General features: G+C 42.5%; 2 protein-coding genes across 2 annotated transcripts in view; both read right to left on the bottom strand.

Annotated features, from left to right (window-relative positions):
* The window catches only part of TXNDC9 (thioredoxin domain containing 9), a 186128-nt gene that overhangs the window by 131028 nt on the left and 36083 nt on the right, over positions 1-19017 (bottom strand). The gene's annotated exons all lie outside the window — the stretch shown is intronic.
* AFF3 (ALF transcription elongation factor 3) overlaps positions 7306-19017 on the bottom strand; it is a 337267-nt gene continuing 325555 nt past the window's right edge. The window contains exon 21 of the mRNA XM_052773584.1: positions 7306-18271. Coding sequence (XP_052629544.1) covers positions 18150-18271 — 122 coding nt within the window. The 3' untranslated portion in view covers positions 7306-18149. The remainder of the gene's footprint in view (positions 18272-19017) is intronic.

The following is a 19017-nucleotide window of genomic DNA, read 5'->3' on the forward strand; positions in this document are numbered from 1 at the left end:
AGGCCCAGATAAAAATAGCAAAATAGTTTAGGGGAAGAATCCCTCCCCAGTGTTTCAGGGTTTGTTTTTGTTTGGGTTCAGTCTGTGCGGGTTCCTAAACTGTATCTATCTGCTAATAGATCAACCTTTGCACACAAGCCATAATGATTATGGGTTTCCCCAACCCGCATTCCAAGAGGAGAAGAGGGGAGGGGGAAAGTAAATGTTGCCCTGCCCTCTTGATCCTCCTCAGGATCATGCCATGTGAAAATAAGCTAGCTTCAGGTCTAGTTAAGACAGAGAAAAGTTGTTGGGCTGCTGCTTATGAGCAGATGGGACAGCAACAGGCAGGGAAGAAGGGGAAAACTGGAAGCATGTGTACCTGCAAAAAGGGATGTAAGCACTTAAACTGCAATTAAATAGGTTTCAGGCACCTAAGTCTACCAGAACTATGTAGAAAATCTGTGCTTGGTTGTGCAGGCATCAGAGAGGCACTTGAAGTAAATTTACCGACGTGCTGTGGTGCAGATACAGAACTGCTGCCCCTGCAGCTGGGCTGAGCTGGATGGAGCCCATATCTCCTGCATAGCCCTGAGGACCTGAAGCTGGTAGATACGGTTTAGAGCATACGGATTAACTATATGGACCTTGACAGAAAGTCTGGGCTCTTTTCATTTAGCTCCATGGCCAGAGAAGACAGTATACCACTTCTATTAGAAAAGGTTAGTTCTAAGGGGTATATTGTCAGGAGATAGGTTCATATGCACAAGCCTCTTAACAGAGAGCTACTTGCTGTGGATTAAGCTTAGGTCATGATCAAGCTTTGCCCTTTCTGTAAAAGGGAATGCAAAACAGTGAGAAGGAGCAGGCAAGACTGAGCTTGACTCAGGTGAGGTGAGAAAGGTAGCCAACTCTGTCACTCCATGTCTACATGGCTGCAGCTCCACAGCCGAAGCCACCCTATGTTAAAGGAAATTGTGTTGTGATAAAAATGCCTTGTGCTGATTTACTACAGGTGGTGTCATAGCTGTATCACTAGTGGAAAAATGCAGGTTTGAATTTGCTGACATTGTTCCAGCTAGATAAAGCTTTTCAGTGCTTTTGAAGCTGATGTGGAAGTGGGAAAATAGAAATTGTGTAGTTCATGTAGACTGATGATCTGGCCTTAAATGGACAAGCATTAACTGCTTGCAAAGAAGATAGAGGGACCTCAGAGAAAGATGTGGGATAATCTACCCCTATAGAAACCTAATTTTAATTCTCCCATAGTCAGGTACTGGCTTAAACTCTGAAAGCCTGTCTTTTTACTTCTTCCAAAGTTTAGCATAATTGTTCTGACTGGAAATTCCTGTGACCCATATATCTGTCCAATCCTTCTTTGAATCCTGCACAGTTCTTGACCTCAGTGCTTCCTGTGGTGATATCTTCCACTGTCCAATTACACATTATGTGAAAGCGAATTTCCTTTGATCAGCTTTGAATACATGAGCTCTTCATTTCATTGAATGTTCCTTTATTCTTGTGTTATGCAGCAAGGTAAAGAGAAGTGTCAGATACTTCTTCGCTAGAGTATTTGGTATTTTATCTTACTGTGTGCCTTCTTATCTCTCTTCTTTCTGAGATAAACAAATCTCATTCCTTTCAATCTCTTCCTGTGATAGTCCCTGCCTCTGCCTCCACCCCCCACTTGCTTATTCTCATTCTTACTCTCTGACCTCCACTTATTTCTGCAGGATCTTTTAGAGCTTGGGGAGAGGCATGGACAGTACGCCAGAGGAGAATTCAGCACTGATTGGTATAAAGGGAGAATATTTTCTGCATTATTCTCCATCTCATTCACTGAGTAGCCAAATATCTTGTTAGCTGTTTGGATTGCAGCTGTACCGTGAGCAGATGTCTTCGTTGAGCTGTCTGTAATGTTTTTTAGGCAGTTGGTGCTGAGCTCATCACCTCCAACCTTAATTACTGTAACTAGCTCCTCTCTGGCATCTCTAATATTCATGCTGTCTCACTTCATTTGGCAGATACCGTGCTACCCAGGAAGTCTGCATTATCCAGTAACCTGACCTTATCTCACCTTCCTAAATCTTTTTTTCTACCACGTCAAGAAGAAAGGTCTTACCCTTATTTTAAAAAGGCCTTTTTAATGCTTCTTTTTACTATCTGTCTGCTTTCATGCCATCCTTAAGCTTTACGTGGCTTCCTTTTCATGTATTAGTAGTTTTGATATGCTTTGCCCACACTGCCCATGCAGTCTCCGTGGTAAGAGCTTTTCTGTGCCAGTCTAGAAGACTTCTTACTATTACCACTTTGTAGTCATTCAGATAATCCTTAGAGTCTAGTTTTCTGGTGATACCTCCAAGACGCAGTGAAGGGCGGTCATGCAGGGTCATCTGGAATTCCATGGTATGCCTATAAGACATGCCTAGATGTGAAAGCATGTGCGGGACAATGAAGGTGGAGCTCCCCTTGGATATTTAGCAAGAGGTGTATCCCTTCCAACCCACTCAGCCCAGGTTGATACATGGAGTTCTAACACAAGCAAAGGTAATTTGTGCCTTCTGTGTCAAAAAAGCCACAACTACTTCACCATATATGTGTTTCCCTGTATGTACTAAATGCTGCGATGCTGAGGCACTCCATTTTCTGGCTTTGTTTCCTTGCTTATGTGGATTGCTTGTTGGAAAGTCACAAATAATCATGTAGGATTAGACAGTGACCTCCAGGGCTGTCAGGGGAGCCAGGCACTCAAACGCATCTCAGTTACATAGATTATCTCACTCCCCGTCCCCTTATGACTCAGTGCAGAAAGCTTTCTTGGAGTTTTGGAGCTAAAGGTGTCTCTTCCATGCAGCTCTTGTGAGCTGTGTTTTTTGTATAGGAGCCCTGTTTGCAAAGTCCTGTCTTCTAGAACTAAAACCCCAAACATTCTTGAAGCAGAAAAAGGAATTGACTTTCAAGTGTTTCTTGTTTTTTTGAGCCTACTTCATACTATAGTGCTGGTTCGCTGTGTTGGCTAGATAAACCAAGGTGTCTTTCATATTATTGGAAATGAGTAAATTCTCAAAGGTAGGAAGTTGGGAGTGAATTGGAAGTTGACTGAGTGAAGTTCAGGATGTATCTGAAGAATATTACCTGGGAAAGTGCCACTGAGAGGATTTAGTGCTGAGGTCATGGCAAATAATTGTGCTGAAATCCACAAAGCATTTTTTTCTGTAGTCTTACCTGAAAAGGAGCAGTAGAGGTATTAGGATCTGTCCAGTTAATTTTAGAGAGGGCAACTAGGATGGTGAACAATTTGCAACACTACTTAAAATCAGGAAGACACCAGTTAGTGGAGTCTTTCTATTACTTTAATAAATGCAATGTAATCCGAGCGTCATCTCTTCCTTCATTATGAGCCAGTTGTGCCTGACCCACATGTTTTAAATTGGCACTTGTAAGGCAAATGGAAAGGTGAATAGAATAGCTGAGCTGAAGAAGCAAACCCAGTTGGGTCACTTCTGTTTCTTTAGTACAAAACTTTCAGAACACACGCACAATAAAGGTATAATCAAAAGCGAGTTTTGGATTGCTTTTAGGGTTCCAACTGCCTTCCATCTTCTCAAAGCACCTATTCATGCTTTCACAGGAGCTTTATGAAAGCATGTGAAGTGGGTATCAATTTACCCCTATCTTATGCTTGCAGACAGACAATATAGCTTTATCCTCTTCTTGTGGCTTTGTGCTTTGTGTGGATAGTGAGGAGGAGTTTTGTGAGACTGACCTAAAGCAGCAAGACAAGGAAAAATAAATTTTTTGTGTACACCTCATTCAGTGAGTTTAAACTTAAATCCTCCACTCTTGCAGTGTTTTAACTCAAACAACTTAATATACAGCAGAGGGTACCTTGTTTTGATTAGAAACTATTAGCTCAAGCCAGATAACAGGACCTAAGCCTACTTCCTTAAATCCCTCCCTAGTCAAAATTTATGTTCTGATGAAGCAAGAACAAATTAAGTCTGCTCCATCCAAACCTTTTTGAAGCTTTTACTCCATGCAGCATCATGAAGAGAGCTATAAAAACAATCCACTGAGTCCAAATTGGCCAGGTTGCAGCCACTTGCCAAAACAGATAACACCTTTTTTGTTGTTTTGTGTCCTTGAAGTTTAAAGAACTTTTATCACTTTTAACTTCCTCTCTTTTTGGTTTATCAGTGAGTTTAGGATGCCAGCAAGAACTACTCTGTTGATCACATCAAAGGACCATTTAGCCTAATGAATATTTTTCTGACTGCTGCCAGTATGGGATGTGCAAGAACGGACATAAGGATGGAGCACACGTGCTGTGGTGGTGCATGTCCCAGGCCCTTGGCAGAGGGTGTGCTGTGGCTGGTGCTGGGACTGCGGAGCCTGTCTTGGGAGTGTGAGTTTCCACTGATTTGATTTTCTGTAGTCATTTTTCAAACACCACTATTACAAATAAGTACTTGGTCACAACGTGCAGCTTGGAGTAGGGTCTCTTCCTGAGAGAGGACCTATTTATGTTAAGAAAGGCTTGCTTCCAGGTTGTAACAAATAACCCGCTATATTGACCTGCAAAAAAAAAAAAAAAACAGAACTATTGCTTCCTGGCTCACTCGTTTCCTAAAAAGTTTGCTCAGTACCTTGAAGAATGCCTGTAGGAACATACTTTGCCCAGATCCGTCTGGGTGGAAGGGCTTGTCTGGTGCCCTGCATCAGGTGCTGATGCTTTAGAAGGGACTGGAGTTTATTGCCCTGCTCAGGCACTGCTACTTGCCTGGATCCAGGAGCTCTTCCCTCAAGTGAAGGTTCATCCACGTCATCCAGATCCCTCCTCATAGTGCATAGGGTGGCTTGGGGCCTGGCAGAGGGTTTTGTACTCTGTTTGGGGCCAGGCACCTAAAATGATGTGTCTTGTTACAATGCCTAAACCCTTAACTAGCCATAGCTGCAAAAGCTTGCTTTTAGTACTTTTTGAGAAGCATGCTTGCAGTGAGAAGGCTGGGGACGTCTCTCAAGGCAGTCTTTCAAAGATGGGTACCCTTTCCCCAGCTGCTTTTCAAAATGGATGTACTCCTTGTGCTAAGTGTCCATTCGCTCTGATTTACCTGGAGGGATTTGTAAATCATAAGCTGTCCATAGCACTGTGGGACTGAGAAGTTCTTTTCTGGGGAACAGGAAAAAAGAAGAAGAAGAAAGATATGCATCTGTAGGATTGGGTTCTCCATTATTTTAAACAACATGCAGGCATATGTGCTATCAAGTCACAGTTCTTGACATATGTAACCTTAGCTTCTTATAGCTGATTTGTAATATTGGTGTTTGAAAAATGACTACAGAAAATCAAATCAGTAGAAACTCACACTGTCGGGAGTTGCATAAATGGTCCTAGGAGACACTATAACAGTACATCTCTTGATTTGTAATTCCTTATAGTCCAGGAGATTTCAAGCTAATAATCCCTATCCAGACAGATAGAGCAGAAACTCCCCTAAACTGCAAAGATTCCCCTTAATTTTTTTCCCCCTTTATTTCAGTACACATATTCCACCTTCAGGTTTTGAGTTTTCTTTTTTTCTGTTTGGCTTTGCAGTTGGCTTTGATACCATTCAAAGTTAAGCCCTGGGGCAGAATTTTTAGCAAATAGCAGTCCAAGAGCTGCGGTAAATTCTTCATTGCTCTGTGTCTTTAAATCAAGATTGGATGCCTTAATAAAAGGTTAGGCTTCTCTTCATCAAGTTATTAGCCTTTCATAAAGGAATCCCTTGATGAAATGTTATGGCCTGTGTTTTCCTGGGATGTAAGACTAGATCATCATAATGGGCCCTCCAGGTCTTCAGCTCGGTGGTGCCTGATTTCTTTCCTGACCTTGAATTATGCTGAGAAGAGGAGGTTTTTGAGGAACAAATCAGGAAATAAAATTCTGCACGAATATTTTGCAGGATTACCAGCAAACCGCTGAGGCGTTCGGGGAGAGAGGCAGCACTGAAGCAAGCAGGTCTGACCCAGCAGAAGTTAATGGAGCTGCGTGTGGTGTGTAGGACTGAACCGGCACTGGTGTGGGAGATAGCAGTGGGCTCACTCTGAGCCTCGGTGGTCTCGGAAACACAGCTACACGTAACTGTCCCTCTGGTGTGTGGTATGTCAGCTCCTCAGCTGCTGCAGGCAATGCCTGGGGAAGCTGTCTCCATCCTTTGAGGATGGCAGTTCTTGGGGAGACCGTTCATTGCCTGTTCTCCTGTCCCAACAGGAGACTCCTGGCAGTGACGGGGAGCAGCCATGTCTTGTGTCAGCCCATCATGAATCATGGCACATCATAAGCCAGAGCTTGTTCCTGAAATACATTCCCCACCCTCAGTAGCAGAAGCTCTCCATTTGTGCGCTTCAATATGCGATGGTTACAGTCCATTAAAGGCACATGTTCGTGTATGGTGGTGAGTCACAAAAGTGCAGAACATCTTTTGGGAAGATCATTTCTTCTGGCCTGCCCCTGAGATGTTCAGCCGGTACCTGCCCTGGCTGTCAGATGCTGCTTGGGAAAACATGATTTCCCCAGTAAGAAGCAGGAAGACATTCAGCCCCTGACTCCCCAGGTATTGATCGAGCAGAAAAGAACCACCAGAAGCTACCACTTGCAAAATGGCCGTGTTAAAAGAGCAGCATTTAGGTTTTGGCCCCCAAAAGCATGCTGGAATAAGTACTTCTGAGAGACAGCAATCCTATATGGGAAGAAGCTGTAGGAATTGGGACATAATTGGTGAACAATATGTGTGTGTGTGTGCATGCATGTGTGTGTGCGGACAGGGCAAGGCAGGATGGAGAGAGACTTGGTACTTGCATTTCTTGTGGTTTTATCATAATACTGGCCTATAAATTGTGAACTGCTGCTCTGCAACTGCTGAGATCATGGTGCTCTCGGCACTACTTACAGATGTTAATGGTCTTAAGGTACAGGGGCTTGTCTTCTACATCTAAATAAAGAAAAGTTTGGATTGGTTATGTGCTCATCCTGTGCCTCACTAAAAAGTAACAGTGACTCAGTTCTCCTTTCCCCAGAGCTGCCTCTTTTCACCTCTTTGGTTCTGTCAGACACTCCAGTTAAATCCAGCGCCTTGTTAATGAGATCTGCTGTGATGAATGAGCCTTTCCTCCTTCCTTGTATGAAGGTTTCAAAAGAGCTCACCCATGAAGGAAGTGTGGAGAAGGGTGGGTGGCTTAGGCAGGAGCACAGGCAGCTGCGATGGGACCCGAAAGCTGTAACACAAAACCATGTAATTTTTTCCCCTCAGAAAAAGGTTTAAGAAAGAGACAGATGAGGCATAATTGAGACAGAAGGATGTTGATTTCATGGTTTATTGTCACATTAAAAAAGTAATCTTACTGATGAATTAATATTTGCTTTTTAATATAAAAGTGCTTATTCTTACAAATCCTTAAGGCTCATTCTGTTACATTACAGTAGGATTTTTCACCATCCCAGAAACTGTGCTACATGAGTTTTGTATGAACTGTGGACATAGCAAAATCTCCAAACAGTAAAACAAGTCATTAATAATTTCATTGCCTTTGTACACATGAACCTGTTTAATTGTGTAACATAATTTAACATGAAAACAAACAAAAGCAAAATTTTCTTGCATTATCTAGTTTGACTCGGAACTGATCCCCAAAAGATTTCTATTTTGCTTGAGCGAATGGAACAAATACAATTGGTTTTGAATCTCAATTTTTTACTCGTACAGCAAAAAGGAAGGAGTGAGACAGGAGCAAGACAGGAGCGTTACAGATGTAGCGTTTACCCTATGTTGCTTACTAAAGAGAAAAGGAATGACTACAAAGCACAAGTACTGTTCATACGTGATATATTTATTTTTGTAATGTTCCTATGTTGTACTTTTACTTAGGTAAAGCTCCCACTGAAGTCAATATGAGTTTTGCCTGAGGGAGGAATAAGGCCAGGGCTCACACGGGGAACATTTTAGATTAAGTAATTTATTATTTTTTTTTGTCTCACAATGGAAGAATGAAATAGGTGAAAGTTGCTAAAGCTCTTGTTTGTATTGATCACAAGTGGAATATGATTTCTGGCACATATTATGATACACAGATAAGAGTATGCCATGTTTAATTTTAATCATAATCAGAGCTGTATTAGTTGGATGGGCAGTGAATTTGCTATTTCTACCTAAGTTTTAGATATCTACTTACTGTAAAGACCAATTTCTTTTTTTTTGTCAATAATTGGGTCAAAATGCAGTAACTAAAAAAAATACCTAATGTGAAAGGTAAAAATAATTTAAAGCATTCTGGAGCACGGGGGGAAATGCTAACAGATCTAATAAATAAGGCAGTTTAAAGCATTTGTGACTGCTACCGTGATATATGTACATACTTTACAGCATAAATTACTGTACAGAATACTCTGTTTATTAACCTGTGTAAACAATATTGCCTGCTGTATGGGGACATATTGTGGGATTATGGTCAGTGGAAAGATAAACTGCTATAGCTTTGGCTGGGTGGGGGAGGCCTCAGGTAGCACACCCTCGGAGAGAAAGATCAGCGACATTTTATAAGCTGCAAATAAAGCCATCCTGACTAGAATAATTCTACAAAAAAACCTGCTGACGTTTGTTGCTGTAAATGAAATATGGAAATGCATTTCTGCGGTTCGTAACAAAAACAAATCTGGTCATAAGCTGATCTTTGCGTACCTCATCTGGCGAGGGACACTCGCGTAGAAGTTTGCTGAGTGAAAAGGGGAGGTGGGGAAGAGTCGCAAAGCGCCAGTATCCCGCCATGCACCGTCTGCACTGCCAGTGCGCCCGGCAGAACGGTCGGTGGCTGGACCCCGCACTGGGACCGCCGCATTGCCTTTTCAGCCACTGGTGCTACACGCGGCGTGGGAAATGGGGAGGGAATCAGGACTACTGCAATTATTGCAACTGGCTGGAGAAGTAATGACAAATTTAAGAATCTTGTTATTTTGGCTGCCCTGTACCGTCTTCCCCACCCACCCGCAGTGTGGTTTGGTTTTGGCTTCTGCATGGTGGCAGCTCCATGGAAGAGAGTCTCTGTAGGATGCCTACCAACATGGCCCTGGCCAGCGAACCCCACCGCAGTCCAGGTTTTCATTAGTAATACACCCAGGAAGGCAGGGAGTTGCTGTAAGCAGTAAGTGTGTGTGCAGCCATGATTTGTTACAGCAGTTATCGTCTCCATCTGCCATGGTCAGCACGGAGCAATGTCCCTGCACAGGAGGACCAGGGGTTAGCCTCGGGCTGCCCGGAGAGCAGCTCTCACACTGCCTGGATCCTCTGCCTCGGCTCCCACCCCTCCGGTTGCCGTCTGCAGAAAGAGACGGCCTACCAGTGGCACCTCAAGCACACCTTAATCTGGCTGCTCTGAAGTTCTCAACACAACATCGCTCTTTCTGCCTCCACCGGCAGCAAGGGACACTGCCTGGCCAGCCCTGGGAGCTGCTGTGGGACTGCTGGTCTGCAGGCAGGCCACAAGCTTTAGGTGGTCCGGGGTGGCCTACAGGCTGTTCATCATGGAGAAAATTGCCATTTTCACATAATGAATTGAAAAATGCTGTTGAATTTCCATAAAAAAGAGTAATATTGGCCTTATGTGGGCTCACAGCCAATCTCTTCTCTTTTGCCATCTACAGAAAGACTGTTTCTTCTGTTTAAGGGAAGCCAGCTCTACTTCCAGAACACATATGGAAAAAGTGCCTGTGAGTGTTTAGTAAACTGTAAAATATATTTTCTTGATATTTCAGTAATCTTAATAGAAGAAAGGTGCACATTCAGTCCTCAGGGAACTACTTACTTTGGATTTGGATGCAGTGAATTAGAGAGTGGACAAGAGATGGTCCAAGTCTAAAACGTATGCTTTAAACAACTCAGAAATAAATGTCTTTACCACATACCTATTTTCCTGCATATCTGCTCCCTCCCAACGTGATCTTAGGCCCATCCTACATCAGCGCATCCTAAGATATTTACCAATTTCAGCAGGCACTCTTGTTAGCTGGGGTGGGATTTGTAGCACCTCTATATTTGAGCTTATCACCTAAATTCCCTTTGTAGCCAGTGGACAGAAACAAGCCTTTCTAGGGTGTGATTCGTTGTGCTTATTTTAGACCTTCAGTACAAGATGAGGTGAATCCCAACTTCTGTGTTTAATTTAGGACCTTGTTTCTCTCCCATTCCACCTTCTCTTGCTATTTAACCCCAGTGAATTGTTACAAGGCTGATTGTGTGTCCTTAATGGCCTAAAAAAGGTCCTTGCACAGGTGTGAGACCACCAGTTCCTGCTGGTTCTACTGCAGGGCCATAAAGCAGCAATGCTTATTCAAGCAGATCAGTAACACGAGAAGAACGCAGAAAGGTCTCGAGCTGCTCGGAGCACCTCTGCACTGCCCTCCATCTTCTTTCCTGTGAGTAATTTCAGCTCTACCTTGTCCTGTATGTCACAAGCCTAGGCTGGGAGATGGGGTTGAGGAAGAAAATGTCTAGAACTGCAGGAAGAGCTGACTGTGGGGCCATGAAGGCAAAATGAAAGGCTGAGGAGCTAATAAATGAATTACTGTATTGATATGACATTAGTTAGCTATGTGTGATTTGCTGGAGAAAGCCAGAAGTTCCTATCTTCCCATACAGCACCTTATGCAAATGGAAGATGGACTTGTTTGTGAAGGCAGACCCCCAAAGGGACCTTGACATCCAGAGGGGCCTTGACAGACTTGAGGAGAGGACCCGTGTGAACCTCATGAGGTTCAACAAGGCCAAGTGCAAGGTCCTGCACCTGGGTTGGGCCAAGCCCCAATATCAATACAGATGGGGGATGTACTGATTGAGGGCAGCCCTGTGGAGAAGGACTTGGTGGTACTGGTGGATGAAAAGCTGGACACAAGCTGGTAACATGTGCTCACAGCCCAGAAAGCCAACCGTACCCTGGGCTGCATCACAAGCAGTGTGGTCAGCAGGTCGAGGGAGGGGATTCTGCCCCTCTGCTCTGCTCTGGTGAGACCCCACCTGCAGTACTGCGTCTAGCTCTGGGGTCTCCGGTACAAGAAAGACAGGGACCTGTTCGAGCAGGTCCAGAGGAGTGCCACCAAGATGATCGGAGGGCTGGAATGCCTCTCCTATGAAGACAGGCTGAGAGAGTTGCTGTTGTTCAGCCTGGAGAAGAGAAGGCTCCGGGGAGACCTTATTGTGGCCTTTCAATACTTGAAGGGAACTGATAAGAAAGATGGAGAAAGACTTTTTACCAGGGCCTGTAGTGACAGGGGAAGGGGCAACAGTTTTCAACTGAAGGAGGGTAGATTTAGATTGGACATAAGGAAGAAATTCTTCACTGTGAGGGTGGTAAGGCACTGGAGCAGGTTGCTCAGAGAGGTTGTGGATGCCCCATCCCTGGAAGTGTTCAAGGCCAGGCTGGATGGGGCTCTGAGCAATCTGGTCTGGTTGAAGTTGTCCCTGCCCATGGCAGGGGGCTTGGACTAGATGATCTTTAAAGTCCCTTCCAACCCAAACCATTCTCTGATTCTACGATAAATCCGAACTGCAAATGAAAATATCCTTTTTCAAGACAAGTATTTTCCAAAATGGAAGTGAGAAAATGACTAAGAAGGGCCTGTCCTTTGCTAATGTTTGGTAAATGTTATCTATGTCTAGCTTGTTCCTGCAGGAAGTATTTCCTTTCATGTCTGTTGACAGGGTGAGAATTCCATATCTAAGAATGCCAAGTGGAGGAGAAAAGGATAACTGGTGCTAAGGAAGGAAGAATTTGTTAGTATTGCCTGAATAACATGAACAGCAATAGAAACATTTTGTTGACTTGACTGGTGTCCAATCCTTGGTGAAGTGCTTTATTGATGACTTCTAGAGGTAATGTGCCAGAACAGAGCTGGGAGTATGACCTGGGGGTGCTGGCTAACGATGGTGTGATTTGGGAAGATAACTCCCTGAACATTGTGCTCCCAACATATCTTCCCAGCTCAGTTACTGGTAATGTGCATCACAGACACTTGTTTTGTTATGAGAGACAATTTTTTTTTTATGTTTTGTTAAGTCCCCTCTGCAATGCACCATTCTAAAAGAAAATTTCCATTGATTTGAAGCTATTTGAAGCTGGATTTGGAATAACAAATGATTTGAATACTTCTGAGGCTGTTATGAGAAATACACTTGGTACAACTGGGGGGGCAAATTTCTTTCACAGAAAGACAAAGTGGCTCAAAGACACAAAAAGATTTGAAATTCTTAGGATGGCTACACGGCACTTGGTTAACCTATGCTGCTCGTCCCATTATGTACTGTTGCGATTCTTGCTCTCTACCAGGATCAAAGTTATAGATACTCTGGGAACGGCAATTTCACCTAGGCTGTGACTCCCCTCAGTGCTAAGCACAAGTTATATATACTCTGGTGCTTACATTGAGAGCTTACATGGTATTTAAGGATTTTGAGGGTCTTGCAGCTCTGGACTCAGGGGTGAAATTCATCCAGTGTACTTAGCAGTTTTTTCCATAGCTCTTCTACAGCACTTTCCTTCTGAGGATACAAAGTGATTTGCAAACATTAATTAATTCTCATAAAGCCCTATGAGGCAGATAAGTGTTAAGTATCCCTGTGTTAGTACATATGAGAAACATGAGACCTGAGTGCCTTATGATCCATGCTGTTCTATATATTCACTCCCAAAAAGGAATATGCGCCTTGGGACAGAGGAAATCCCCATTTTTTTCGTCATTCTGTTGCTTTCCTTGGACCCTCTGGAGTCCTTCAAGGGCAGCATGGATGAGGCTGGGATTCAAGCTACAGTGTGTGAGATTCAAGCTACACAGATCGGAAAAGAGAAGGAGCCTTGCTGTATTTGCTGCCAGTTTTGTGGGGGAAAGCAAGGCCCTTTATGCAATCTGCGGGTTACTTGCTCCATGCTTTAGCATCCCGTTTGAAAGGTAGGTTGGACTGCCAAAGTAGAAAACACCCCCGAAAGTGCAGGCATACTTGCGGAATACCAAGAACAATAGAGCCAGACAGCAAGCGGAGGCAGAGGAATTACTTGAAGAAATAGCCCCAGCTGAATCCTGCCTGTCTCACTGAGGAAAAACCATAGTCTTTTGAAAGAACGATGAAGCCTTGGATGCTCCAAATTGTAGTGTTTTTCCTCTATGTAGCTTTAGTGAAGTAAGCACAAACAGGGCCTAAAGTGACCTTCTCAGTTTGTTAATTAACCTTAAGAACAATTTACATCATGGCAACCAGTGACGCTGGAAATGGAGTCTTGGCCTTATTGAGGGCAAATGGTAGGTTTATGAGAGACATTAAAGTAGCCAAATTTTCATGTTAACAATATTGGGTGAAAGACAATGTTCTCCAGTTTTTAAGACAGACTAGACATAAGATCATCCAAATGCTTTTCTGAATGCATTCTGACAAATTTATCTATGGTTACATTGCCTTCCCAGCCCTCAGTGCACAGCCCATAAGCTAATGTAACAATTATAATTATGATAGTGATCAGACCTACTAGGTCTTTTTAAGACATGAAAATCAGACTAATTCTCTAGTTCAAACACAATGAGTTCAAATATGTGATGTAAATGCTCACAAAAAGATACCAAAACGAGAGGCATGTTAGGTCTGTGCCAGCCAAACTTCTATTGTTATCTTAACAAGTCCATATTCTTCAGGCATTGTTTGTATTTCTATTGTGCCAAGAGATTTTATTCTTTAGTTTGAGGATTCTCCCTGAATGGGGGAGGGAAACGTTGCTATCGCTGTGAAAAAGAAACATTTCTTTCTGACATATTAAGCAATAAGAGGATTATGTAAAGGCAAGGCATATTGCAGAAGGAGATGTTCTTAATATAGCTTTGACCATGAAGCCATGACCCTCCAGAAAATTTAGGAGAGTTAAAATACCTATTGCTTTGACAATCTTTTCATTAAAAAAAACTTCTTGTAAAAAGATTAAGGAATTCATCCACTGTTATTTACATAAAATTCAACCTTTCCTGCTTAAAATCACGAATCATTTAATGTCACATCTGCAGGATATCTGAGGCAGATGCCATTAATCCAAGTCATTTCACAAATTCCAATTTCATTCGGATTAAAACCTACAACTAAATCAGTGAATAGTATATACTGTACATGCGTTAAGGCTGGTGACTACTAAAGTCTCTTGGGTAGATAAACTAAGCACAGATTAGCCAGGTCTAAGTATATGTCCTCATCTAGGGAAAAAAAGATATCCTGACATTTCAGTGTTGTAGATTTGAATCAGTAGCCATGAAAAATGGTTGAACATTTGTATTACAAGAGAGATACTATGGCACAGTCCCAAAGGTGCATTTCTTATAAATTAATTAGCCACACAAATTATTTTGATAACAGCTACTGCACTTCTGAGGTGGTATGGCTGCTCAGTGATGAATACTTGATGATCAATGGTAGGCACTAGTAATATCCTTCATGCTGAGTGACTTTTATTACTATTTAGATTTACAGTATATACATATGTGTTTGTATCTACACTTAGGGCTTGGTCTTCTTAACCTCCTTTACCTAAGGTCCTCTGTTCACTATAATCTCTTCCTTTGGAGCCCTGCGATATTTGGATAAAAGAATAGGCAAACAAGGGGTTGGGATATCCTGCCATGCGACAGGGAGGACTATGCTTGGCTTTTGGCCACACTTGAACCTCTGCATATGTTTTGTTCTTACCTGTCACTCATGCCACCACAGACTACTATAAAGGATTAAGCCCAAGGGGTCTGTATGATCTTGCTGTCTGTGAGGATCCTATAGGCTGCTCTGTATTTTTTGCATCCACCTGCAATACATAGTTCCGTTGAATCCATTCCCATTGCTTTACCAACCCTGACTGATTCAGAAGCCTCTGTTTGTAAGAAAACCTCTTCCTCCAGGCATAATCCTTCTGGATTTGTACAGAATGACTTCTTACTTTCCCCAAATGAACCTGAACATTGCTATGGCGTAAAGAAGCCTGCATGTTCCTGGACTTTTACAACAGATTAAAACAAGCCAGTGTCTTTCATGCAACCCCAAAGGACAGTCTCCTCTGGTCCCATCCAGAACACACAGAGCACCTTTGACTCATGGCGAGGTGCCTAAGACTATTCAGGTTCTTAACGTGGAGCATATGCTTAATTGGACCAGACCTAAAAGCCACATGCACTTTTCCAGAGCAGGCCCTAAGAAGATGAAATGAAGTATTTGTTGTCACCATGCCACATTCAGTCATCTAAACAGCAGCAACCATATACAGCAAATAGTCTGCACAAAAGAGTATTCTAAGTAACCTCACCAAAAGAGTATAGCTGCAATAAACCCTATGGAGAGAAGGCCAAAAGCCCTAATCCATTTATACATCTAGTTGGTTTAAATGGCTGCTATTTCATCCTCTTACACCACCAGAAGTTAAGGCTCAGTGTGCTCATCAGACAACACAGATGATGCCAGCACAAGAACTAAAACCCAGCGTGTTTTTCCATGGAAGTAATGGGTATTTTAGCTGGAATAATTCCATATAAGAACAAGGTACAAGAAAGGACAATCATCTACATGAGATCCTTAGTACTTGGAAATGTTACAACAGGACAGCATTAATTCTTGCATTTCTTTGAAGTTTCTTGACATATTACATCCATACAAAGAGTTCATCGTGATTAAGAAAAATATCCCGATCTTAGTAAAATAAACATGCTTCAAAGTTCCATATTTGAAACTCAAATGCCACATGTGCAATAAAACTAAACTCCATTTAAGGCAAGTAATATATGTCACTTCTAAAATTTCTCAACATTAAATAGCAGTAAGGGCTCCAAAACCCCCAAACTTATCTGAAGATAAACATCATAGGCACCGTCAAAGAAAACAGAAGCTAGTCTAACTGGAATTTCACATTCCTAATCTGAGGAGAAATCCAACAGTACCTTCATATGGTATTGAAGCAGCTGAGAGAATCCATTGCTACTAGTCTAGTAAATCACGACAGACTTCCACAGCTGAAGATCAGGCAAGTGATAAACAGAAAGGCACCGATCAAGTTCTCCACGATACTTGTGACCAAACAAATTGTGTTCCTTCTGGGGTGGGTAACAGCCAGAGTTAAGAGTGATGGGAGGACTTGAAGGATGTGTATTTTGTCATTTAAAGGCAGGTCCATGTTCACTCTTAAAGCCAGCCACGCTGTAACACTCAAGACCATGCTAAGAGGTGACCATAGCCTGAGCTCAGGACTTCTCTTGTGGGAGAAGTATCTGAGCACCAATGGGCACATAAATATCAGCTCAGGATGGCTTGGGGCTGAGCGGTTCCTCAGTAGCTACCCCGCTGAGCTGCTTCAAAGAACAGGGTGAATGCTCTGAGTGACAGCTGGAGCTATGGTAAGCAGCCTTGACCAAAATATGCAGGTATGTGGGGCTCAGTGTGCTCTCAAGCCCGCTCTTTACCACAGGGTACATACAGCCTGTGTTACCAAAGACTTTTTACTGAGCAAACGTGCCGCACTGTTTGGTATCTTTTTTTCAAAATGCAGCTCTTCAAAAATGGGGGAGGAAAAAAAAAGGCAGCAAGGACCAATCAATCAACCATCGATATCAGTGGCTACTTCTACTTGTATCTTCTATTGAAAGAGTCTTTTGTACTCACATTTCCTTAAGGTATAAGTAAATTAGATTAGAAAACAAAAATCAAAGGGTCCAACCACTGACTTGGACAAGAACAGTCCATTGAAAGTCACTGGAGCTGCTGACTTGAGTAAAGGCTGTAAATCTGATGCAAAACCCCTGTATCTCCGACACAGAAAAAGAAAACTAAATGTGTGAAAACCACTGAAAATGAACAAAAATGCACCGAATGCAAGCACAGTTGATATGAACTGGCCTTGACCCCAGCTGACCCAAATTAAACTCCAATTATTGTGGGATTAATTCTTCTGGCATGAAAAACACAGCCTGTCAACAGGAATTGAAAACATCCCATAAATCAAGAAACATTAAAGCCTAGTTGAGGATTATGCATGAAGAGTGAGAGGATTATGATAGGAAACAGTTCTTAGCCTGATGAGCAGCAAACTCAGCTTCCCAGATAAAGGAAATTGCATGTAATGCTCCCATACAGCCTACAAGAAAATGCTGCAAGCTTCTGCTAGATGAAAAAGATATGAAAGTCAAAATCTGTGGGATGAAGCCTTCCCATGCAAAGCCAACAACTGTTACAGATATCTCTCTGTCCCTCTGTGTGTACGCAGCTGAAATTAACACATTTTCTTTACTAAGTGGATAGCAGTTTGCCATATTTTTTAATTTATCTCTTTAGTGTCAGTAACAGAATGCAATTTTCGACCATCTCCTTTAAGTTCTTGCTATCAGCATATCTGTTTTCAGGCTTTTTGCTTGATACTGGTAGGTTATACTGTTGGTGAGGAGCTGAACAAGAGGTAAAGTTATTTAAAAAGACAGGAGATAAAGAAATGCATGCAATTTGTTGAAACTTATTGCACATGAAGGAATGCCGTCTTTCTCCAACTTGATGTGGACTACGCAACTCCTCTGTGTGCCCCAGCGGGGAAGTAACAGGGAGATGGCACGCTAATATTGAAACTTCTGTGGCGTGTCCATGCTCGCAGTAAAAGCTCTCCATGTCTATGATTTGCCCTCATTCATTCCAGTCCAGGAAGGCCCTTGTGTACGTGCTTAAGCTCTGCTGAAGTCAATGGGATTTCAGTACAAGCTTAAAGTTAAGAATCTATTGAGAGCTTTCCTGAATAGGGATCTGTGCTTATTGCACTTGGTTCAATCAGCCCATGAGATTTTGGTTTCTGAGTTTTTCAGCACAAGAATAGAAAGGGTATGTTTTGTGCATTAAGATCAGTTCTTTCTAGTATTTCTAGTGTGTGAAGATGTTTGGAGAGTGGTACAGAACAATTCATTCTGAAGAGACATCATTGTATATTGTACATATGCACACATACATGTCTACACTCAGAAAAATTTTGCTCAGTGTTGAAGAAATATTCACCTTTGTTTGGATCAATGCTGTGGTTGACTATTTCTGTAGCACAGTGTCCAGAATAACTGAATTATCCATGGAAGGTATACTGTCCATGTGAATGGCACACAGTCATTATGACAAGTGAGCGCTATTCCGCACCCAGTGAAGTCCTTGTTGAGTGTACTGAACTAAATGCTCCATACTGCTGTGCAAGGTGATAGGTCCCATCAATGCGTCCAAGTCGTTAAAAAAATCTACAGGGAAAAAAAGATTCAGCATCAGAAGAGTGAAGCTGTATTTGCTACTTGTCACCCTTTAATAGATTTTATTCTCTTGCAAATTGAGTCAAGCTGAACATTTCATGGGAATGAAAGTTTAGTGCTGGTGAGATTAATTTTAAAGCCCTGTGGTTCATGATGTTACAGGCTGATGCACAACAATTTTCTTTTTAAAGAACAAAACAGTGAGTTCTTCGGCTTTGCTTTTCATTAATTTCCATTGAGTCTTGATAAAGAAAACAGATGCTGGGCAAGATTTATGTTGAGATTAAGGACAACTGCATCAAAAAGTCTACACACAAGTGTCTATCTGTACATATGCTAGATATTTAAGCCACTATGACAGAGAAATAGAGGCCTGTACAACATGGTCAACCCAGCCTACAGAGTAATTTGGCTAACTAGCCACTAGGGACTTAATTCAGTTGCCTGCTTGGAGGCATGTAGTGCCCAATTGAGGTGCTCTCAGGCAGTTGATACATATAGCCTGGCATGGCAGATCTAACACAGGACATACAGGAGACTTCTGGAGTGGCAGTGTAGGTAAGGATGGCATTTGGCAGCTATGGTTAGGCAATTGAATTGTATCCCTGTCTCCCCTTCAGGGTGAACTGAACAGCTCTCTGAACTCTGCTGTTTGTATTGAACAAAGCTCCATCAACTGCAATGGGAGATTAGCCCCTCAACTCATATATGCACACCTACACTTAGGTGTCCCCATT

Source organism: Harpia harpyja, chromosome 22, assembly GCF_026419915.1.
Source record: "Harpia harpyja isolate bHarHar1 chromosome 22, bHarHar1 primary haplotype, whole genome shotgun sequence".
Lineage (NCBI taxonomy): Eukaryota > Metazoa > Chordata > Aves > Accipitriformes > Accipitridae > Harpia > Harpia harpyja.